The sequence below is a fragment of the Citrus sinensis genome, chromosome 4, assembly GCF_022201045.2.
Source record: "Citrus sinensis cultivar Valencia sweet orange chromosome 4, DVS_A1.0, whole genome shotgun sequence".
Classification (NCBI taxonomy): domain Eukaryota; kingdom Viridiplantae; phylum Streptophyta; class Magnoliopsida; order Sapindales; family Rutaceae; genus Citrus; species Citrus sinensis.
In genome coordinates, this window is record NC_068559.1 from 21,524,249 (window position 1) to 21,549,253 (window position 25,005).

Sequence of the window (25,005 nt, forward strand, 5' to 3'; positions counted from 1 at the left end):
ATCTAATTTTAAGTTTGAAATACTGGTGGAAATATTTTTACAGAAGGGAAGAATTGTTTGTATCTGATCATTTGCTTTTCGGTTCTGTGAAAGGCGGATCGCATCTCAAGGCGCGTGAGTTGTCGTCCGCAAAATCTGCTACGTTTGGGAAAACGCCGAAGCTGATTGTTCAGAGGAAAAGCAACCAACTGGAAACCAACCACAAATTTTCAATTCGTGCTGAGTACGGGTAACAATTTTTATTTTTTTCGTGAAACGAACTTATATGAAGCATTGGCCATCCTCGTTTTAGAAGTAAAATCATATGTCTCTGTGAGTGTGGGTGTGGGTGTGGACTCCAAATTTTCTGAAAATGGGGACCACACAGCTCCTTCTGAAGTTTTACTAAACGTCAAAAAAGTTTTGCAAACAGTTTATATGGAATTTGAGGTTTTTTTTATTTGGGGTGGGGTGTCTTCTTTAGCAACTTTGTATGAATTTGGTCGGAATGTGCCTGAGATTTTTCTGTTTATATAATATAATAACAGCGTAGTAGGTGACATTGTTCACCATATCTTATGTATATGGTTCTTCTTTAGTGAGGACAAAAGAGTTCTTAACTTCTTATTACAAAGAGTTGGAGCGGAAATTTTGTATTTTTGTAATTCTTTGTACAAAGAATTCAGGTTGTTATTAAACAAATAATGATATAATATTTACACACATCCTCCCATCAGGAAAACCTTAAGTTTTGTAACATGCGGACTTGCATTGGTAGTTGTTGGATCATGATATATAATTTGACAAATGAATAATTGGCCATTGCTTATTAATCTTACTGTTATGGAGCATTAATATTTAATGCTCCTTAATAAGCTTTGATATGAAAAGTCAAAAGTACATTGATCCAATGAATTTAGAGTTTGATGGGATCTAGTTTCAATATTCACTTTTACTATATCTTCTTCTGTTGTTTTATGCATAAGTTGTTCAAATAAATGATCTATTTATCAGCACTTATCTTTCATTACACTTTGTAATATATGCAGTGAAGGAAGTCAGAGGGGAGGCGGTGATTTCATTGCCGGATTTCTTGTAGGAGGTGCTGTGTTTGGAACTTTAGCCTATGTCTTTGCCCCTCAGGTGATTGGATTTCTCCCTTAAGCTTTATTTGTCATGTCCTGCTATTATTATATCAGCATATCTAATGAATGACAACTATTGAAAGTTCATTTGCTGACCAGGGAAATTTTTTCATGTCCAATTCTGTTACGTGGATGGGCATACATAGCATGTCCAAGTTGCTGCATAATTTTCACCCAATCTAATTTCTACATTCGACAGATAAAAGGATCTGGAATTCTAATTGTGAGGATATAAAACATCCAAGTAATGGTCCTCGTGTGCATAGACAGTGTCAGAGAAACAAGCAAATAACTATGACTTGCCATCTTTTATGTGCAGGCAATTACTGTTCTTTTTGAAGATTAGGTAATCTATGTGCATGATTAAGTTGTCCTAATTGTCATTCCCTGCTCGCCACTCACTCTGTAACATGAATTTATATCTTTCCTATTATAGATTAAGTTGTCCTGTGCCATTCCCATATTGTGAAATAGTGTTGTGCGGACCTATAAAAACTTCTATTGAAAATAGGATGAGTGGTGAGTTGTGAATGTTGCAAATGAATTTGGTGAACATCATTTGTAAATGGGGTTGATCTAAACCTGAAAAATTTTTAAATTTCCCTGGTGAATGCTGTTATGGACTAAATTGATTTGATAAATTTCAGTTGTCATATGCATCATTATCTCCATTTATAAAATTATGGACAATATTTTTCCTCAGTTTTTAGAAACCAGTTTGCAACATTCCCGGGTTATGGAGTTAAATACTGGATAATCTGTGTTTTGTTCTTTTTATTACTATTAAGTCTTAAATACTACTGTTTGACTCTTCTCTGTGAGTTTAAACTCTTGGAATTAATAGTTTGTCAACGTGATATGAGAGCAAGAGGTCTTGTGCATTAATTCCTTCGTTGGATTTGTTCAACTAGAATTCCTAATATAATGGGGGACTATGTTTGGATTTATGTATGTGATAAAATCCACATTTTTGTTTGTTTTTGTTCTGGATCAATGTTTTCTGTCTGGTTTGATGTGTTTATTTGTGTGCATTTGGATCAGCGTAACAAACCAGTTAATTATTTTCTTACATTGCATGTCAGACAGTTTTAATACTATTGTTGAGCTGTTTCCTATAACCTTAAGCCTTTGGGATTAATGGTTTTTCAGTAATTGTTTTTTTCAATTTTCTTTATTTGTCATTTTTTATTTCCCAGCTTTTGTGGGCTTTAGAGATGACTGATAACTTTCAATAAAATCTTGACTGTAATCCATCATATTTGCTGCATAGAGCAACAGACTCATTTTCTTATCCTTCCTTCGAAGCTTCTGACTTATTTGTTGTTTGTGTTTATTAGATCAGGAGATCCCTGCTGAATGAAGATGAGTATGGTTTTCGGAGGGCCAAGCGACCAATTTATTATGATGAAGGTTTAGAGGTAACCATTATTCACTCTTACTTGGAACATGAGGTTATATTGTTCCTTCTCTTCAAACTTTGAATTGTATTCCCTTTCCTCTGAAGCAGAGGACCAGGCAGACCTTGAACGCCAAAATCAGCCAACTTAATAATGCTATTGACAATGTATCTTCACGTTTGAGAGGTGGCAATAGTGCTCCTAAAGTGCCAGTGGAAATTGACCCTGAAGTAGAAGCTACCATGTAAGGATTTGTTTCCAAAGTTCTAAAGATACCTACTGTACTTTGCATAACAATTTCCAATTTACTGCAAATCGCATAATGCCTGAAAATCAGATGTGTAGAAATCTCAGATGTGTTCATGGTTTTTTATATTGGTTTGAGGTTCCTTTTAATGTTTACATTTTGTACTTAAAAGTGCAATGTTCAAACTTAAGCTAAATCTGCAAAAACTCCGTTCTTTCTTTATTACAAATTAGAGGTTTGGTGATGAGATTAGGAGTGAACATAAATAGAAGGGATCTCAAGAGCAGATCTTAAGATTTTGATCTCGAATTTAACACAAGGAGAGCATAGGATAAAACCTATCAAATCGTGATCAGGACCTTGACACAATCAGGTTGCTTCAACAGCTGAATTGCCTTGTCGATCTCTTCCAATTTAACATGATGGGTCAAGAGTTGATGAAGTTTAAATTCCTTGTTCTTGCATTTGTCAAGCAGAGTCGGAAGGTCGGATTTTGTTTTGATCCCACCAAAAGTGGTACCTTTCAAAATCCGGCCACCACATGCAAGAGCGATTACGTTCAGTGGCACCATCGCATCAACTCCTACCCCAATTACTATCACTTTTCCTTTTCCCTGTTCCCCATTTAAAAAAGAGTGTCAGTAATTTCTTTTTTTTTTTTCTTTAGAGTTACATATCCCAAGTGTTGCAAGATTTTTAACTTACCACTTTTGTGGTTTCAAGTGCTTCAGAAAGTAAAGATGGAACCCCAGTGCACTCGAAGCAATAATCCACACCCATTCCATGAGTTATCCCCTTCACCAGTTCTGAAATTGACTTGTTTGGTTCATCATCAGGGTTTATGAAATCTGTCATTCCAAAAGCTTTCCCCTTTTCTTTTTTCCATGGGTTCTTGTCTATCCCAATTATCTTAGCTGCCCCGTGCATCCTGGCTCCATCAACAGCCTGCAATTACAAATTACAACAATCACAACATTGCTTTTGACAACACTAAAATTGTTTTTCCCCATTTTGTACATAACATACCCCTAATCCAACAGTACCAAGCCCTAAAACAGCAACACTAGATCCTTTTTCAACTTTGGCTTCCTTCCAAGCCGCCCCATAACCAGTTGTAAATCCACATGAAAGGAAGCTAGCATCCGAGGGATCAATGCTTGGATCAACTTTGACTACATAATTGGCATCGATGACCATATATTCAGACCAAGTGGAGCATGAAAAAATGTGATACAATTTTTGGCCTCTTACGGACATTCTTGAAGTGCCATCAAGCATTAAACCGTTCAGTGCTATTGGATATTTTAGGCATAAATTGGTCATTTCTGATGTGCAATTTTCACATTCTTTACATTCTCCAATATAAGTTGGAATCACAATATCTCCTTCTTTCACTTCTTTCACTTCATCCCCAGCACTCTCCACCACCCTACGAATTGCATTAAAAAACAAAAAAAAATTCCAAAATTAACTTCTTAGTTTTATGTATATAGATGAAGTGATACATTGGTGCAATTGTGTATATAATACATACATAACAAGGAAATCAGTACTTACCCGACACCTTCGTGCCCGAGAACACGAGGATAAAGAGGCTGAAAAAAATAAAATAAAAGAACAAAACAGATTAAATTATTAACCAAGATTTATGTGATATAGTTGATACTGCATATACTAACCGCTGGGAATCCTTCAGAGCAAAGGATATCAGTGTGACAAACACTGGCATAAAGCATCTTAACCCTAACTTCAGTTGATTTCGGAGGCTCTACTTGTATCTCCTCTACCTTTAATGGCTCTCCTAAACCCCAACATACCACAGCTGCAGCAAAAACATATCCAAAAATTTTCCCATCAAAACGACACAAAAATCTAACAACAAACAAACCAACCCAGTTCGTATAACTTGTTTCTAAATTTTACGCAATAATTGGATTAATAGCCTTTTTCATACCTTTGCACGTTATGGCTTGTGAATTGCTCATTGTTAGTATTGCTGTAGATTTTGCAGCCTCGAATTTCAAACTGTCGATAAGGAGATGAGCTCTGCATAAGGCCACTTCAATGAAACCGTTGACTGAAATAAATTTTTTAACCAGTCGTGCCACCGATGAGCTGTCGGCTCACTGAACCGCAAAAGTTGAGCGAGTTTCTTAAGATAGGCGTGGGCCCAGATTCTATTGGACAATTTTCAATAATTTGTCATCTTTTAAGGTTATATTACCAATCATGAGTCACTCACTTTATTTATTTGGTGTCATGATCTTCTCTGACGTCTGAACTGGCAAATAAATAGTGAAGTTTTAACGGTGATCAACTAGCTAGGGCTAGTACACTGTGCACTGTTCTTGTGTCTGGCGTAAGTTACGGGAAATTTAGCCAAAATTTTCTTAATGTAGCCAAAGTTTTCTTAATTATATAATAACTAGAAAATAAAACCGCGCTTCGCGCGGCTTTAGAAAATGAATTTAGTATTATTAATTTTTCTTTCTTTACATTTGATAAAACTAATAAAAAATATAAATTAATTTTTTAAAAATAAGGCAGCCTTATAAAACTAATGTTATTTATGAAAATTAACTATTTTTTTGTTAACTTTAAAAATATATATTAACGTATATAGTTTAAGTGTACAGACCTTATACTTTTTGTAGTTGATAAGTTCCAAATTAAATTTTGTAATTGAGGATCCTTAGCGTTGAATTATAAAAGAAATAAGTAAAATACATGTAAAGACTTTTGTAAGTTATTTCGCATCGTTTGTAGCTGCGTAGGTGAGCAGTTGTTTATATCAAGCTTGCAGCTATGGCAAGTTCCAATGGGGATCAGCAACACCTAGTGCCAAAATGTTATTTATCTGTATATAAACCATGTCTCCATGGATTAGAGAGAATGAAAGGAGAAACAGTTGATGTAAAAAAGAATACTTCTTCACGTACTATGTTCTTTGGCAATTAAATCCTCCATAACAGCTTGGAAAACTCAACCAAACAGTCCAAACTACCATTTTGCTGTCTCGATAGTTCCTTTGATTTATCCATTTGTCTACTGAATAATTAAAACACATAATAAAAATCATTATTATAAGGTGAAGTAAGAGCTTGCAATGTATAAATTAAATTTTAAAATATAATCTAAAAATGTGATACCTTGATTTTGCGAGCTGATGTGTGAATATTTTGAAATACTTCTTTGTAGACAATGTTTTTTATGAAGGTTCGGTCTTCTACCTCTTGATCGGCATTTAGTATGGTCAATCCTTCTCTTGTGGTAACTCAAGACACGACGACATATAATTGACCATGTGTGAATACTTGCTTAGGGAGATACAAGCCAACATGTTTAAGAGATTGTCCTTGGCTTTTGTTGATCGTCATGGCAAAACATGGTGCCAAAGGAAGTTGTCGTCTGTTAAGCTTGAATGGCCATCTTGATTCATTAGGAGACATAATAATTCTTGGAATTCTGACATTTTGTCCAATATTTGTTCCAGAAATGATGTCACCTTTAATGGACCATTTACCAAGACGAGTGACAATCAATTTTGTGCCGTTGCATAGGTCTTCTATTTGATTTAGATTTTTGAGAAGCATTACGGGAGCACCTTCCTTAAGTCGTATGTCATGATTAGGGATGCCATTGAATTTCAAACTATTCAAAAATTCAGTTGGATACAAAACATCTTCATCATTTGTGTTTGCGCTTGCTTTGCATATACTGTCTGAGCTAAAATAGGTTCTCCCTTGACCAGGTATTATATTCATAATCATCTCGTTCAATTCATGCACCATTTCATTTTTTGGCGTTAATATTGCTCTTTCTTTCAAATATGCTGGATCACTGTAGTTATGCCGAATTGATGGGTAGATAGTGTCGACTATTGATTTCATTAGATTTTCTGATGGTTTCTTACAGATATCAGAAGGTAGTTTAACTAAATCTCTATCAATGTCATCATATAATGAACCATCTCCAATCTGCAACAACCATTTGTCAAAAAAAGCTATTTTAGCAGCCTCAGAGCCACTCACGCTTCCATTATAGAGCCTTATATTTTGTTTGAGCTCATAAATTTTAAAAAATGGCCATAAGTAAGATGAGTTAAATAAAGCATCAACAATGTCTGCTCTTGTCCCCTTTGGTACAACTGGCAATATTTGTCGAAAATCGCCACCACATACTATTGTAAGTCCTCCAAAAGGTTTGATAGAACTATTTTCATACCTTATTCTTAGAATATCTCTCAAGGTCTTATCCAAAGCTTCAAAGCAGAACTTATGTGCCATAGGCGCTTCATCCCAAATGATCAAAGAAGTTTTCATAAGAAGTCCAGCTAATAAGATGCCTTGTCGGATTTCACAAGTGGACTCTACTGTCACATCCAAAGGAATATGAAATCGCGAATGAGCTGTCTTACCATTAGGCAATAACAAAGTTGCTATACCTGAAGTTGCAACAGGCAAGACTATTTTAGAATGTGATCTGAGTTTTGCAATAATTGTATTCTACAAAAATGTTTTACTAGTACCACCGTGTCCATTGATAAAAAATAAATGCCCTTCTTCATTCTCAACAAAATGCATTATTGCTTCATAAGCTGATTTTTGGCAAACATTTCGAGCAGCAGTTGCTGATACCTTTCCCCAAACCTTGCCAACTTGTTATGGTTCCCGTTTATGGAAATCTATTGGCGCAGTTTGGAGTGATGTTCTTGCTTGCCGGTGATGGTGCTTGTGTAATGGGGAATCTGTTCGGTTTTGGTGGGATTTCTGGGTTACTAAAGATTTACCGCTTGCTGCTTATGCCATTGGAAATGTCACTGCTCATATTCTTGACTGCAAAGTGGCTGATTTTTGCAAGGCTGATGGTTCTTGGTGGTGGGATCAATTTGAGCAATTCCTCCCAAATCTTATCATTCTTCAGATTACGGCCTTACACCCTCCATCTCTTTCTTGTGGTTTGGATACTAGTTTTTGGGCCCATTCAAAAACAAGGGAGTTGACTACAAAGTCAGCTTATTTATCTATTAATGGTTCTCTCTCGACAACTGAAGACCATCGCTGGAGGTCCGTTTGGAGGTGGAAAGGGCCCCAAAGTGTTAAAATTTTTTTGTGGCAAGTTCTGCATGATCGCTTGAAGACCAAGTCTAAATTAGCTTGGTGTCACCTTCCCATTCCGATGAATTGTGATCGTTGTGGTGCTTTTAAGGAGGATGCCTTACATGTTCCTCGTGACTGTGTGGATACAAAGGTTTTTTGGCTAAACGTTCTCTCGGCTGTCAAGAGGCAAGCGTTCTTTTCTTCTAATCTCACTAACTGGCTTTGCATGAATATTGAAGACAAAATTGAGGTTAATAACATATCCAACTGGTCCATGTTCTTTGGTATTAGACTCTGGAGGATTTGGTATTGGAGAAACCAATTTTTCTTTAATCAAATCTCTACGGGCTCTGGAGCTTTGATGGCGGATATCTCCTTATGCGCGGCTGAGATATGTAAGATTTATAACCATACTCTAGTCACGGGGAAGACTAGGGCAGCTCAATGGATTAGATGGATCCCTCCTGCATGGCCTTGGTGTACTTTGAATACAGACAGGGCTCTTAAGGCTAATGAAGTCTCGACAGCGGGTGGGGTGATTCGCGATTTCTCCGGTCGTTGGCTCTCAGGCTTTGGAATGATGATTGGCTCTTATTATATTATGTTGGCTGAGCTTTGGGGCTTATATCAAGGCATCCTCCTTGCTTGGAACCTTGGCATCAGACGGCTCAAGATTGAAACGGATAGTTTGTGTGCCACTCAAATGTTGGCCAAATAGTTAGTGCTCACTAATGAGTTTTCCTTTCTTATTTCTGCTATTAAGGAGTATCTCAATAAGGATTGCCAGGTTTCTATCTCCCACATATACAGAGTGGCGAACTCTGTATCGGATTATATGGCGAACCTTGTTTTTTCTTTGCCTATTGGCCTTACTTTGTACCCTAGTCCTCCGATTGGGGCTAGTTCCATTCTTCTGTATGACGCTTACAGGGTTTCCACCCCCCGGTCTGTTGTTCTCTAGCTCTTAATTGAGCCCCAGTTTTTTTTAAAAAAAGATTAAGTAAAGTTGGGAACGTGAATGATTAACATATAAGTTTAACCCCTAATTACAAAATATAAAAATTTAATTATTAAAAAAAGACATATTACATTTAATTATGCTGATATATTGGAACCTTAATTTTCTAGGGGACATCATCAAGTTGCCTAAGCTGCTAAAATTTTGAGCCACCTCGTTTCTACTTAATTAGATCAGTATAGTTGTTGGGCAACCAATCGAAAAAGACTTACTTAAGATTCATCTATCAATAGCCAACCACTATTATTAAAAGGAGTATTGTACCCGCACGAGGATTCATTGGTAATTAGTGCCGACGTGGCAGGCAAAAGGTTTTACATGATATTAGTAGATACTGAAAGTTTGGTAGATGTCTTATTCAAGTCAACCTCGGATTAAATAGGGATTACGGGCTTGAGATTGGAGAACACAAGCACATCTCTGAAGGGATTTGGTTGGGGAAGATTAACTCCATTTGGTGTGGTCGAGTTGCCTGTTACAATAGGCACTAGCTCATTTCAGCAAACCATGATGTTAGATTTTGTGGTGGTTGATGAGGTTAGCCCATATTAGATAATTCTGGAAAGACCCTTTTTGAGGATTAGCAAGGCGGTGGTATCCAACTATTACCTGGCTTTGAAGTACCAGATGAATGGCGTTGTGGGAGTTGTAGAAGAAGACCAATGAATTCTACTTTAGCATCTATAAAAATTTAATATTAAAAATTATGAGTCTTGCAATGGGATCCACACCTCTACCATCTAGTGATACTATATTAGTGGCTTCCTGTAAGTCAATCCTACATAAGTTTTTTTTTTCTCCCTCCAATTAACCCTCCCTAGGTAATGTATCAAAATTCTAACTTACACTAAATATAGTTGTTTCACAATAAAACGTTTAAAATGCCACATTATGAATTAATCCTCTAGATCTAGATCCCCTGATTAGAAAGTATAAGATTAGGGTTGACCTTAATTTTTAATAGCTTCTCAATCCCACAAATTAGGCTTATTTATTTATTTATTTATTTTATTATAATTATAATTATAATTATAATTATTATTATAATTATAATTATAATTATTATTATAATTATTATAGAGGAATCTCATTACTCATAATTGTGCTTTACTAAATTTATCTTTTAACAAGACTTCTAGACTTTGTCATTTTCACCTCAATATTTTGAGGTTCCATTTTGTAGACTTCTCTCTATAGTTGTTACGGGGTGTCAAAAAAGGCCGCTCGGACCGAACCTGGGCAATCCGGTCCGGGCAAAACCCAAACTGCATACACAAAAAAACTCGACCATTTCAAACCCGGACATTTCCGGGTTCGGGCTCAACACCAAAAACCCATCACCCGGACCCGGTTTCTTAATAAATTAAAAATATATATAAATATATAATTATGAATTTATGATATGTTGGATGTTATTTAGATTTATTGTTTGATTATTGTGTTGTTGAATTTAATTTTTTTTTTATATAGATTGAATGAGTTTAGATTAGAAATTAGATGAATTTAGGTATTAGAAAGTAAATTGAAATAATTTTTATTTATTATTTTGTGTAAAATTTGCATTGTTAGTATGTTATATATTTGTATTTGACTATTTTCTTTTTTAAAGCTTGAGATTGAATGAGTTTATTTGACTATCTTTTTTAAAATTTGCATTGTTAGTGAAATGAAAGAAAAAAATTGAAGAAAAAAAATTGAAGTTATCACATGCGGGCTTAGAAACCCGGATAAAAAACCCAGGCCCTGGGGTGCCGGGCTCCCGCACCCAGAAAAATTGAGTTTAGACCCGGGTCCGGTCTTGCGTTTACTCGTCCGATTCCGGGCAACACCAAAACCCGAACCGGACCCGGGTTTTGCCAAGCCTATATTAGTGTTTCTTTTACAAAACATTAGTATTTTCATTGGCATAGTAATACGGAATTAATATCTTTGCTGTGCTTCAAATTTAAGAGACCAAGAGAAATATTTTCGCCTATGGCCCCTATTAAATATGAAGTTATTGGATAAAAAATAGGATATAATTTATCGTAATCTTACGGTACTATATCATGTATGCGCAACATAAAATTATAAAACATAAGTACAACTCAATTAGCATTTAATCTAAATTACTTACGAGCCATATTTAGAATCTAAGTTGTTATCTAAAAAAAAAAGTGGGAAATAGACAATAAAGAGAGCGAGAGAGAGAGAGAGAGAGTGTGTGTGTGTGTGTGTATAAACACATACATACATACATACATACATACATGTACACACATTCTTTCTCTATTATGGATGCTCTTATTTTTTTCATGCAGACAAGTTGTTAATAAGGTGGTTGAATAGTGTGTCCACATTAAAAAAATAAGAGCGTCAGCACCATAGAAAGAAAAGGAAGAAGCTGAAGGTGGGAAAAAGATAAATTGAGAGGAAAAGTTACAGAAAATATAATTGGACAGTTAGATTAATATTTAGTAAACTAGTGGGTAATAGATTTATAAAGTTTGAGCAATTATGTTATAGTTTACATGATACATATAAGTTTTTATATTAGTTCTAATGGTTAATTTTTTAATCATGTATTTTAGGAGGAACTTGAGAATCCGGGAACTTACAAGAGCCCCAACGAACCCCGAAGTGAAATATGATCTGTGAGTGGATATTATTATTACTATTATGTATTCCGTGAAGCATTTATGTTTGATAATATGATTTAAGATCATGTTATGATTACATGTACTCATATTATGTGTTTGATTGAGTCATGAGATGTGATTGCAAGTCACCATATATGTACCCTTCCTCGTAAACTCTGCACATGAGCATTGAGAGTTAGGTTACTCTACATGTGCGACGTAGCTAAATTCCGTCGGCTATTGAGAGGTTTTTCATCCCTAGGCAACTTAAGTGCTTCGATAAGGTCCCGTTATATCTATCATCTGATGGACTCACAAAAACTTTTGTGTATGTTCTTAAGCGTATTAAAGATATCATTATTTTTTTACATTTTTAAATATAGATCATTTCTATGTAATAAAAGGCTTAATTGCCGTTAAATATTATTAGGATTAATATTCTTTTGATTTACTACTATTTTAGTAAACGTTATACTACTTAGAATTGTTATACTATTTTTTTTATATACCTATAAATGTTTTTGCTTTATATAAAAAAAAAATCCTATCCACGTTGTTATTTTTTTATTTTTTGAATGGTTTTTTTCTTTAATACTGAACGAAGAACCATTTGCGGTCAATGCCCACTGCTTATGAAATTATATTTGACTTTTAACAAAGACTTGCCACCTCAATTTTTCAAGGTTCCATTTTTTAGACTTCCCTTCTTAGTGTTATTAGTATTTCCATTGGCATAGAAATAGAGAATTGACATCCTTGCTTGGCTTCAAATGTAAGAGACTAATAGAAATATTTTCGCATAAGGCCCCAATTATATAATTCAGCCGCTCTTGATTGTGATGCTTAGCTATTAGATAAAAAATAATATGTAATTAATATTAATTGTACATTATTCCAAAATAAATGACACGACCCGCCCCGACTTACATGTCTAATTTGAGGCGAATCGTGAGGACTAATAACTAAAACTTGTGGCACAGATTTAATTCATGATAATATGGCATTTCTTATAAACACATAACAACCTCTGTGCGTTTTTTGAAGCCATATATGAATTCAAACTTGCATAACTTATGTCTCATTGTACATACTGACATTACATGAATGTTTACATATAAAACATAAGCAACATAAATGTGCTCAAAAAGCAAGACATGCGGCAATGCGTCTCGTGACCCAATCTCAATTAACTAGAATTGATCTGCATGAAATCCTGGGAGGAAAGAGGTAAATAGGAAAATAGTGAGCTTGCAGCTCAGTGAGTGGATGTAATTATATATATTAAAATAATAATAATAATATAGTGTACTACTGCTTATGCATAATTATGTGACATAACTCCACATTGAATATCATACATCAGCAAACATGGAATTCATACATACATACATAAAAAACTGCACCAAATAGTACTCAGGGGAAATAACTCTCCATACTCGTCGGGATCATCATCACACGAGTAGAGTGGGGGAAAAACCTCTCAATACCCGGCGGAATTTAGCTACATCGCTCGGATAGAGTAACCTAACTCTCAATACGCATGCACAAAGTCTACGGGGACGGGTACATATATGGTGACTAGCAATCACGTCTCATGACTCAATCAAACATATAATATGCGTACATATAATCATAACATGATATTAAATCATGATATCAAACATAAATGCTTCATGGAATACATAATAGTAATAATAGTATCCACTCACATATCTTGTTTCACTCTAGGGTTCGTTGGGGCTCTTGTAGGTTCATGGATTCTCAAGTTTCTCCTAAAATATAGTGTTCGAAAACTAACTGTTAGAACTAATATAATAACTTATATGTATCATGCAAACTGTAACATAATTGCTCAAATTTCATAAATCTATTACCCACTGGTTCAACTGGATTTAATCTAACTTTCCAGTTCTAATTTTCGTATTATTTTCTTTTAATTCCACTTTATTTCTCACACTGAGTTTCTTTATGTTGAAAAGTCAAAGAATGGCTTGCAAATTTCAAAAGACAAAGTTGGTGGGCTTGCCAATTTCAAAAGGCAAGGTTGGTGGCACGATTTTGTTGAAGTTGCATGGAGAAAAAATGTGATGGTTTTCTAGAAGCCAATTGATTTTTTCAAAATTGTTGATTTTTTTGCCCACCAAATTGATTTTCCATTCTAAATTCAATTTGTCAATTTGGCAAGTTATAGCCAAATTGAAAGTGGTAGGTGAGCCACAGTTCCTATAAATAGAAGGGCCATTGTTCATTTGTAATCATCCCAATTTCATTTGTAATTATCCCAATTTGAGAGAAGTAGAGAGCAATTGAAAGTGAGATTTTTGAGAGAATTTGAGAGAGCTTCCACTTGAGTGTTCTAATGAGGTTCCATTTGGGTGTATTGGGGTTGTGGGTTTTGTGAGTTTTTTCCACTTTTGTAAATTTCCATTGTTAGTAAAATTATCTTTCAGTCTTTGCTTGTGGACGTAGACATTACGCCGAACCACGTAAATCATTGTGTTCTATTTTCTTTGCATTTGTTTATCACCACATTTATATTTCTCCATAAGTCACAGTATTAGTAATTGCTCAACCCGCGTTTCCGTAACAAGTGGTATCAGAGCCGACGGTTCGTACTTAGGGGAATACGGTATTGTTCACGTATACGATACTATTCACATATATGGTACTGTTCACAAATACGGTGGAGACGACCATTTATACTTGGAGACAGTCTATTGTAAGTAGTGTGTATTTTTGCATGTCTAGGAAAGTTATGTCAACAAGGTGATAAGAGTCCAGGGATTCTGGTTTTTAATTGGGACCGAGTTCCCGTCCAGTCTCCTAGAAACTTTCCTAGTGCATTTATTCATGCGAAATAAACATCATAGAGGCTGTTTTTTTTTAAAGTGTAAATAGTTGTTGAAGAAACTGATCATTTGAGATAAAAAGGATGGCAAAGGCATCGTCGTTGTCTTCATCAGCGAGGACTACTGTGACTAATGTAATGTTTGAAGTGGAGAAATTCGATGGTACCAATAATTTTGGTATGTGGCAATGTGAGGTGTTGGATGTCTTATGTCAGCAAGAGTTGGACGTTGCTTTTGAAGAAAAGCCTAACATGATGGATGACAAGGAGTGGATAAAGATCAACAAACAAGCATCTGGTACTATTCACCTATATTTGGCTAAAGAACAGAAATACTTTGTCATGAGGGAGACATCGGCAAAGAAATTGTAGGAGACACTAGAAGAAAAGTATATGAAGAAAAGCCTTGAAAATAGGCTTTATATGAAAAAGAAACTCTATCATTTCGCATATACACATGGCATGTCAATGAATGACCATGTGAACTCATTCAACAAAATATTAGCAGATTTGCTAAATTTGGATGAGCAATTTGAAGATGAAGATAAGTCACTATTGTTGTTGAATTCCCTTCCTAATGAATATGATCATCTCACCACTACTTTGCTTCATGGGAGGGACAATGTCACATTCGATGCTGTATGCAGTTCATTGTACAACTCTGAGACCAGAAAGAAGACAAAAAGGATCACAGAGATGCAGTAGCAGAAGCATTGACAGCAAGAGGTCGTTCGCAAAGCCACAAATCTGGAAAAAAAAGCAAGTCTAAAAGGAGACCTGCCAAAGATGAATGTGCTTTTTGTCGCGAAAAAGGGCATTGGAAAAAGAATTGTCCTAAGTTACAAAAGGGCAAAGCTACTTCTGATGCATGTGTAGCAGAACATGATGAGGAGTCAAACGTTAGTCTGGTTGGCATGACATTGATATGTCACTCAGATGAGTGGATTTTAGATTCGGGTTGTACTTATCATATGTGTCCTAACAAGGGCTGGTTTTCTAGCTTCAAAGAGCTAGACGGTGGAGTTGTTTTTATGGGCAATGACAATGCTTGTAAAATCATGGGAATAAGTACAATTCAATTAAAGAATTATGATGACTCAATCTAAGTTTTGACAGATGTTCGCTACGTACCAAGCTTGAAGAAAAATCTCATCTCATTAGGAGTCCTAGAATCTAAAGGGCTCACAATCACTTTAAGAGATAGATTATTGAAGGTACTAGCTGGGGCGCTGACAATGATGAAAGGTACAAGAAGGAATTACTTGTATTATTTCCAAGAAAGTACAGTTATTGGATCAGCATCAATAGTTTCTGGAAAATATGCAGATTCAGAAGCAACCAAGTTATGGCATATGCGTTTAGGACATGCTGGTGAAAAAACTTTGCAGACTTTGGCGAAGCAAGGCTTATTGAAAGGTACAAATTCTTGCAAATTAGTCAAGTACATTGTACAATGCAGTCAAGAACAACTTAAACATTTAGTTAAACCTTTTCTATTTGTTTATTTCCACAAAACACCAAATATCCAGATTGACACTGGATCCTCCGAGTCAAATATAACTAGTTCACGTTCAGAAAAGACCCGCCTCTTTTAATTGTACCTCCTGCATGCGAATTATATAACAATTAAATAAAACTACACCAGAGATTAATTAGAATAAATATAAACACGAGCTAAAACATGTGTCTACTAATAATTCTTAAACGGGTCTAAGCTTTCAAAGTTTGCATTGAAAAATTAAAGTGAAAATCTTCAATACCTCCACGTGTAAATCGCATAAATTAGACAACCAAAGATTATTCAAAGATTTTTCTTTCTTACCTTATGCTTTTTTGCAAACAAGTAGATAGCAACAATTGTAAAGACAAGTGAGTAGTAATCTGTTAAAATAAAGTAATCTGGTGTTAATGAAAATAAGAACAACATATTGTGTTTAAAACTAAGTTTTCATAATAATGAAATCGAGTAAACTTATTCGATAAGGATAAACAAATAGAACGCATTGACAAATTGGCATCAAATTAAATTGATCCAAAGAAATTGAGATGCTAAAATTTGATTACGTACACATTGATTTTCAAATAATTAATCCACACATTGTTTTATTCTTCAAACATCTTTAAACACAGGAGCCAACACTTTCACTCTTATATATTACTGCCATAGTAACTTGAACTTGGTGATCAGCTTTTTAATTGATTTGCAGTAGCTCACAATTAATTAAGCTTGATCATCAGTAGCTAGTATTGATCATAAAAATATTTGTTTAATTTACAATCTAAAGTTACGCTCCATACTCTATATATGTGAATTATATATTTGCATCATCAACATTAACATTATAAAATAATCTGTGCAATAGGATGCTCTTGGAGTATTTTATTTTCATCACAAAATATATTAAAATTATATTAGACAGAGAATATATCTAACACTTTCTAAACACTAATATATAATAGTTTCTACAAAATTATGAAATATATGTACTAAAATACCAAAATATAAATATATATAGCCTAATTGGAATCAATAATCAAACTTCAAACATGTCATACTCTAAAGAAATTAAAGCATGATAGTCTGTGTGTTTGACATATTCAACTAAATGTTTGATGAGAATGTGTGATTGTTAACAACCAATAATGGTTTCTTTAGCAACTCAACTCAACTCAGCAAAACCACAACCAATTACATTTACCAACTCAACTCCTCGCTTCCCCAATTTCCAACATTCTCTTCACATTTACAAATGGTAGGTGGTCCTATAAATCCCATTCAAGAATGAACAATTTTTTTTAGTTCCTAGTAGGTGAAGTTTCTTCCACATTTACAGAAATTTCGACAGCTTATCCCCATAGTTCTCCAAGTACATGACCTAGATTTATGCATTCATCTAGTATGTACCCAGAGAACATGAGGAGCAGCTATCGAAATTTCCTTTTACGTGAAACAAAACTTCACCTACTTGGAACTAAAAAAAATTATGCATTCCCAAACTGTCCAAGTCAGGACAATTCAATAATTATTAATAGACATATGATCCTCTTGTCATCCTAAGATGACACTGATAAAACATGTGTCTACTAATAATTCTTAAACGGGTCTAAGCTTTCAAAGCATGGATTGAAAAAAAAAATGTAAATCAATATATATATATATATATATATATATATATATATATATATATATATATATATATATATAGTTGAGTTTATTAACATTACCTGGGTTTAGCGGAGAAAATATGAAAAAGAAGAAGTAGTTTGGGCAAAAATCAAAGGGTTTTGATTTTCATTATTGATCAATTGAAATAGTAGAGTAGTGGACTTTCTCAGCTAGTTCCCTGGATGTTAATAAATCTAAAATTTGTTAGCACTTAACATTTGCTAAAGAAACCGTCTTAAGTTTCAATTCTTTAAATTAATGTTAATTAGATTTGACATTGAAGATTAATTATTCACTAAGGCTTATCATATTTTAAAAAAACAAATATAAAAGGTTACATAATTAAATATGGGATTATGACATTAAAATTAGACCCTAGTAATGGCATTTGTGAGGGAAGATGAAAGAATTCCTTCCTATATTAATTAGTTGATGTATTTTAAGCCACTAAAGTTTAATTGTTGGCTTAATAAAATAAATGAATGTTTCAAGACTTATAATTAATTATTATTAATGGTTATATATTGTTGAATTTAAATAGAAATTGGAAAAGACATGTAATCTTTTGTAATCTAATAATCATTTTCTATTTATTTTCTATTTTTAATAATTTGTAATGTAATTATTTTTTAATTTAAGCTAATATATTATATATTAGAGAATATAAAGAGGTGAGAAATAATGATGCCACAAATGTTAAATACTTAATATTTATAGAATTTGAAGAAGCCAAAAAGTACTAAACAAAAGGTTGCATAATTAAATATGAAATTATGACATTAAAATTAGGCCCTAGTGGCATTGTTGAGGGAAGATGAAGGAAGCTTCCTTTCTATATTAATTAATTGATGTTTTTTAAAGCCAGTAAAATTTAATTGTTGGCATAATAAAATAAATGAATGTTTCAAGACTTATAATTAATTATTATTAATGGTTACGTATTGTTGAATTTAAATAGAAAGAGGAAAAGACATGTAATCTTTTGTAACCTAATAATTATATTCTATTTTTAATATTTTATAATGTAATTATTTTTTAATCTCAACCAATATATTAGATAATAGAGAATATAAGAAGATGTAAAATAGTGATGTCACATCACCTCTTGTAGTCAAGGCTTATAATTAATTAAGAGACATGGATAACAACGTGAGTGCTGTTATAGTATTGATTTCTCAACCAAATCTTCTGTCTTTTACCCGACTTTCATTTTTCTATTAACGGTAGCTAACTATTGTTTTCTTATTATTTCTTTTATCTAGGTTTAAATTTTATGAGAAATTTGTCAATTTTCAATTATTGGGTGAAATTGGTACGCAAATGATGTGTTTTATAGCAATTTGCGTCTTTCTCATCTTCAAGACTATCATTAGTCGATAATGTTGCTATTACCTCAAGCTCTCGTGAGTCTAAACGTTTTCTAATTAATTGAAAATGATATAATGATTAATTAGTTGTTGATAATAAAACCAATTTAATACGACGTCTCCCCATTTCTTTCTTTATTTCTGTTAAACCTCAATCATTGTCAAAACCGTTAATGGGTTGCAATTAAACACTTAACAAATCTTAAACTTGTTGTTAGCGATTAACATTTGCTAAAGGAACCGTCTTAAGTTTCAATTCTTTAAATTAATGTTAATTAGATTTAAGACGAAAATTAATTATTCTCTAAGACTTATCTATAAATAAAAAAGTAGATACAAAATGTTGTATAATTAAATATGAGATTATGACGTTAAAATTAGGCCTTGGTAGTGGCATTGTTGATGGAAGATAAAAAAACCTTCATTCCTATATTAATTAAATTATATGTTATGACGTGAAAAAATAAACAGTCCATTTTTGTGTTTTGTATTTTGTGAAGATTTGAAACAATGTGCTTTCTTTTCGGAGTGATAATAATTGGATCCATTGCTTTTTCCTTTTAATGTTTTATAAACATATATTGTCTATTTGCATCGAGTAAGTCCCAATCTCTTTTACAATCACTAATAAAACACCTTTCAATTATTAAACTATAAATATGTGTCATTCAAAATCCAATTTTGTTGAATCTAGATTAAGTGTTAATCTTTTTTATTTATTTTTTGATATGTGTATATTTATAATAATATATGATTAAAATTTAGTTGTATCTATATTGTTATTTAAAAACTATTAATCAAACGACAAACCTTTATAAAATTCATCACAAAAATTAGATCAACATTGAATCTTTATTCAATCTCGGTTAGGAGCCTATTTGATATAAATTGATAAACAATATCCTTATTTGATAAAATATAGGGACATTGATATTATTATTATCTAGATTTCCTTTTGGCTCTTTTTCAATGCTATTTTTAGATTTTATACATTATCATCTTTTCTTAACTTTTTTATTCTTGAATACAGCAACTGTCAAAAACCAACAGTTCAAATGAGCTTTTTTTGTGTTTGAATTTTCAAAGTTCCCACTTATTTTATTTATTATTGTAGGACAATAATGTTTTCTTAGGCAACTAAAATGTAAATTAAGTAAAACATTCCTCCCAAATTAGTTTTGGGTAACTTTGGAATTTAAGGCTAGGAACATGTTGGACGTTAATATATCAAAAACAGTGCAAAACACAGAGTTTTCAGGTGCCCAATTCATTAGTTTCATCATTTAAGTCCTCGTGCGGGGACTTGAGTCACTTAATTTGACCAAGTTGATGGCTGGTTAAAATGGTTAGAAAGAGCAAGAGAGGGCAACAAATGAACGAAAAAAAGATTTTCGGTTTTGCATTACAAACTTTAAGTTTATAAAGCCGATCAACAACAAACTTCGGGAGATTGATTATTTGTGATGGAAGATAGAGAATTTAGGGAGGGTTTCTTCTCTGAAGAGTTAAAAAAAATTGAAATTTAAAAATTTTCAATAAATACAAATATAATACGAATAGTTTCATTTGTTCAGTAGACTAATCATATTAAAATAATGTTAGTAAGGAAAATAATTTAAAAAATATTCGTAATTAAAATAATTTAAAAAATGTAAATTACCTCTCTCCCCTCATTTTTTAAGCAAAAATAAAAATAACTTGAAGTTTTTAAAAATAATGAAGTAATTTAAAAATAATCAATTTGGAATAATTCAAAATTTACCCAAGAGATTATTCACAATATCAATCCATGAATTAGAAACATTATGTGTTAAGTGGTATAAGCATACATATAACTATTATTTTTAACTTATTGATCTCAATCTTGAGCGTTCGGATTAGATCTTTGGGGTTTCATTTTTCAGATTTCGGTGATTGAAAGTCTGAAACTTAAAGTAACAAAAATTAAATTTATAATTTATCGCAAGTGAAGTGTAGAGATTAATCCAATTATTTGCGTCTAGCGTTTCTTTTTGTTGCTATCACTCTTGTTGATGATGATAAGTCTTTTTTTGCATTGTCACTACCAATTTATTATCTACATTCATCTATAGAACGGAGCAAGATGCCAAGAAAGAAATATAACACAAGAAAAATAAGTTCTCTCAATCGTTCAAAACAAATACATACATAGACAGAAAAATAAGACATATCATATCACACTTAAATATTACCACTCTAAAAAGAAAAAAAAGGTCAAAAGACTAACACACATGTAAAAAGACGACCAACAACAACACTAAACATGTTTTGTGTATTGATTACTTCCACCATCACTAACTTCATCATCATCAATAATTTGGTTTTTTCTCTTTTTATTCTTACCAGCATTAGTAACATGAAAATCTCCCACAGAATCTTCCAAATTATTTGATAAGATATCATGAGGATCCTGTATTTTTTAATCAAGGAAATTATAATTATGAGTAAACTGAACATGCTAATTTTAATCATAAAGGAAAACAACTGGGAAATTAGAGTAAATAAAATTACCATTTCTTGGGAATATCCTTCCTTTCTTTCATATATTTCCACATTTTCATGATCTATATTGTTTTTTTCCTACAAAAAACAACAATTAAATATTTTTTTTAACATTACATATATTGCCTACAAATTGAACCTAGCATAGGTAGATAATACCTTTTTGTCCTTCTTCAATTCTTGTTCTAGCTCCAATTTCTCATCAAGGGTGAAAAGCTTTAACACAGTAAAATTCTCAAGTCCTTCTTTCAAATTGTAATAATTCAATTTCAGTTTGTAAACAAAATCTTTTCCACAAAGGCTTTGAATTTCTGCAGGGACATCCTTACTATATAAAGGTAGTCTATTAAACAACTTGTGGGCTGATGTATCAAGTAACTTCTCAGCTACATGATTGAATAAGACAAAAGTTGTCTCTGTCGTTTTATCCATGACTTTTATATGTATTTTGTACCTACATTAGAATAATGAATTAGAATGAAAAACTAACAACATAATAAGCAATTTAAAAAAATAATATTATTTTTCTTACATCACAAGAGGATATTCACATTCCTTTTTGCAAGTGCCACACATATAAATACCATTTGTAGGTATGACCTTTTTTATGCATGTTTTGCTGGAAACATAGTACCATCCAAAGGAGTTGTCTATTTCACTAATCTTGCCCCGCACAGTAACAATATATTCCTACAATTAAACAATAAACATTTACAAAAATAATAAGGACATTCGAATATTTAGGAATAAATAACACAAATGGATGAGAAGGAAAAAAAATAGAAAAATCACCTCACTTGAGAACTCCAATCAGCCCCCAACAGTTCTTTAATGCTCATCCTGTTAAGGAACATCTCTTCCTCAAAAGTAATCTTATTCACATTCGAACTTTCAATAACTTGCACAACGTTGGAGACGGTGGAAAATCTTTCAATTAATGATGCTACATAATTTATTTGACGATTTATGTAGATTTTGTTTGCACTTGTGGTAGAGAAATTAACCTCACCTATTTAGAGCAAATGTAACGTAAAACGAAACTTGAACAAAATCTAAATTTGTGTATAATATTAAAATAGCCACATTGCATTTGAAAATGTTAATGGTTGTAGAAGGAACTATCACAATACAAGGACCCTCGTCTTTCTTGTACAAGTTTGGATCAAACATCTCCCTTAACTTTCCCCATAAAATAATCTTTATTGTTACCGAGCTATCCATAAAAATTAACAAAAGTTAATAATGTAAAGAGAACCAATAACTAAAAAATAACATAAATAACTAAAAAATATAAAGTCATAGTTTTCTTGATTATATTCAACTTACTAATCCGTTAGAATTTTTATATCTCTTTTTTTCCAACCAGCTCCAACGATCTCAATATCACCCACACCACATAAACTTCTTATAACATCTGTAATATTATGGAAAAATAACATAAACATGTTAAAACATAAAGATTAATAATTTCTAATATACACTTAAAGATTAACAAACATTAATAACTAAAAAAATACCTGAGAGGATTGTGTTATCATTCACACGTAAATCAATCAAATTCGGAGATAAGAAATGAAATCCATTAATCGGAATCTTAACAGTTCCTTCTTCTAACCTTTTAAGAGAAGTTATAACCAAGAAAATAATCTTATACTGATTTGAAAGTGGTCTGTACTCGCCTGTAGTTGAAACAACTTTTAAATTCTTGACATTGTACAAAGAACCCTCACTCAACATGTGCTTAAACCTTGTCACTAAAGTTTTCCTGATTGTTGGATGCATTAGATTTTCCTACGAAAAAAAAAACACATACTACATTAAGTGTGAAACAATTGGGAAAAAAATTAGAGAAAACAATGGGAGAATGGATTTTTTATACAACCTTTTCATCAATAAAAATCATATCAACACTAATCAATTCTCCATTTTTTTTAGTATTAGTAGACTCCCACATCCTACAAAGCCTAACCCTTATCATCCAACTATCTTTATCATTGTTCAACTCATGAAGAAAAGAGTACTCCATGAAGCACACAATACCAAAAATTCAAATAAATCAAACAATAAAAATACAAGTAGTTTTCTAAAGAGGGTGTTGATTAAATAAATAAATAAACCCTAAACATAACAAATCTTAAATATTTAGTGTTTATAGAGCTTGAAGAAGCCAAAAGGCTCTAAACAAAAGGTTGCATAATTAAATATGAGATTATGTCATTAAAATTAGGCTCTAGTGGCATTGTTGATGGAAGATGAAAGAACCTCTCTTCCTATGTTAATTTATTGATGTATTTTAAGCCACTAAAGTTTAATTACTAGCATAATAAAATTTGAAGGAGCCAAAAGACACTCAATAAAAGGTTGCATAATTAAATATATGATTATGACATTGAAATTAGGCCCTAGTGGCATTGTTGAGGGAAGATGAAAGAACCTCTCTTCCTATATTAATTAATTCATGTATTTTAAGCCACTAAAGTTTAATTGCTAGCATAATAAAATAAATGAATGCATCAAAATAATTATAATTAATTATTATTAATGGTTACATATTGTTGGATTTAAATAGAAAGAGAAAAAAGTACAAAGAATATCCACTAATATTTTAGATATTTTAGATAATAGAAAATATAAAAAGATGAGGTTGAGGGAAGATGAAAGAACCTCTCTTCCTATGTTAATTAGTTGATGTATTTTAAGGCATTAAAGTTTAATTGCTAGCATAATAAAATTTGAAGAAGCCAAAAGGCACTCAACAAAAGGTTGCATAATTAAATATGAGATTATGGTATTAAAATTAGGCCCTAGTGGCATTGTTGAGGGAAGATGAAATAACCTCTCTTCCTATGTTAATTAATTCATGTATTTTAAGCCACTAAAGTTTAATTGCTAGCATAAAAAAATAAATGAATGTTTCAAAAGACTTATAATTAATTATTATTAATGGTTACATATTGTTGGATTTAAATAGAAAGAGGAAGAAATATGTACAAAGAATATCCACCAATATTTTAGATAATAGAGAATATAAAAAGATGAGATCGAGGGAAGATAAAAGAACCTCTCTTCCTATGTTAATTAGGTGATGTATTTTAAGGCACTAAAGTTTAATTGATAGCATAATAAATTTTTAAGAAGTCAAAGACACTCAACAAAATGTTGCATAATTAAATATGAGATTATGGCATTAAAATTAGGCCTTAGTGGCATTGTTGAGGAAAAATGAAAGAACCTCTCTTCCTATGTTAATTAATTCATGTATTTTAATCCACTAAAGTTTAATTGCTAGCATAATAAAATAAATAAATATTTCAAAAGACTTATAATTAATTATTATTAATGATTACATATTGTTGAATTTAAATAAAAAGAGAAAAAAAGTACAAAGAATATCCACCAATATTTTAGATATTTTAGATAATAGAAAATATAAAAAGATGAGGAATGATATATATTAATAAAGTTACTATTTATTAAATGAGTTAAATACAATCAAATTAATTATGAGAAGATGAAAAACCAAATCTAAAAAATAAAATCTTTATTTATTAGATAATAGAGAATATACAAAGAAGCAAAATGGTGATGCCACATCACC

At 32.3% G+C, this 25,005-nt stretch overlaps 2 protein-coding genes across 8 annotated transcripts in view; one reads left to right on the forward strand and one right to left on the reverse strand.

Moving 5' to 3' along the window:
- Positions 1-25,005, forward strand: part of LOC102628651 (uncharacterized) — a 69,838-nt gene that overhangs the window by 449 nt on the left and 44,384 nt on the right. For 2 of the 7 annotated variants that reach the window (XM_052439244.1, XM_052439246.1), the window contains exons 2-4: positions 94-229; positions 1,029-1,122; positions 2,462-2,542. In XM_052439244.1, the coding sequence (XP_052295204.1) occupies positions 94-229; positions 1,029-1,122; positions 2,462-2,542 (311 nt within the window). Of the gene's footprint in view, positions 1-93; positions 230-1,028; positions 1,123-2,461; positions 2,576-2,628; positions 2,924-25,005 lie in introns of those variants that run through there. The other 5 variants (XM_052439243.1, XM_052439245.1, XM_052439248.1 and 2 more) reach the window with 5 other exon arrangements.
- On the reverse strand, positions 2,967-4,902 carry LOC102623145 (alcohol dehydrogenase 1-like). The gene is made up of 6 exons (XM_006494872.4): positions 4,723-4,902; positions 4,448-4,590; positions 4,326-4,363; positions 3,795-4,197; positions 3,474-3,713; positions 2,967-3,382 (listed from the first exon to the last, which is right to left on the reverse strand). The coding sequence occupies exons 1-6, from the start codon at positions 4,751-4,753 to the stop codon at positions 3,110-3,112; spliced, it is 1,128 nt and encodes a 375-aa protein (XP_006494935.2). The 5' UTR covers positions 4,754-4,902; the 3' UTR covers positions 2,967-3,109.

Bases quoted from the DNA above. Each gene is read 5' to 3' on its own strand.
- LOC102623145 (XM_006494872.4), bottom strand. From the start codon at position 4,753: ATGAGCAATTCACAAGCCATAACGTGCAAAG. The intron at 3,714-3,794 runs GTATGTTATGTA...TTGTAATTGCAG, and splicing joins TTGGTACTGTTGGATTAGGG to GCTGTTGATGGAGCCAGGAT. The intron at 3,383-3,473 runs GTAAGTTAAAAA...AATGGGGAACAG, and splicing joins CACTTGAAACCACAAAAGTG to GGAAAAGGAAAAGTGATAGT.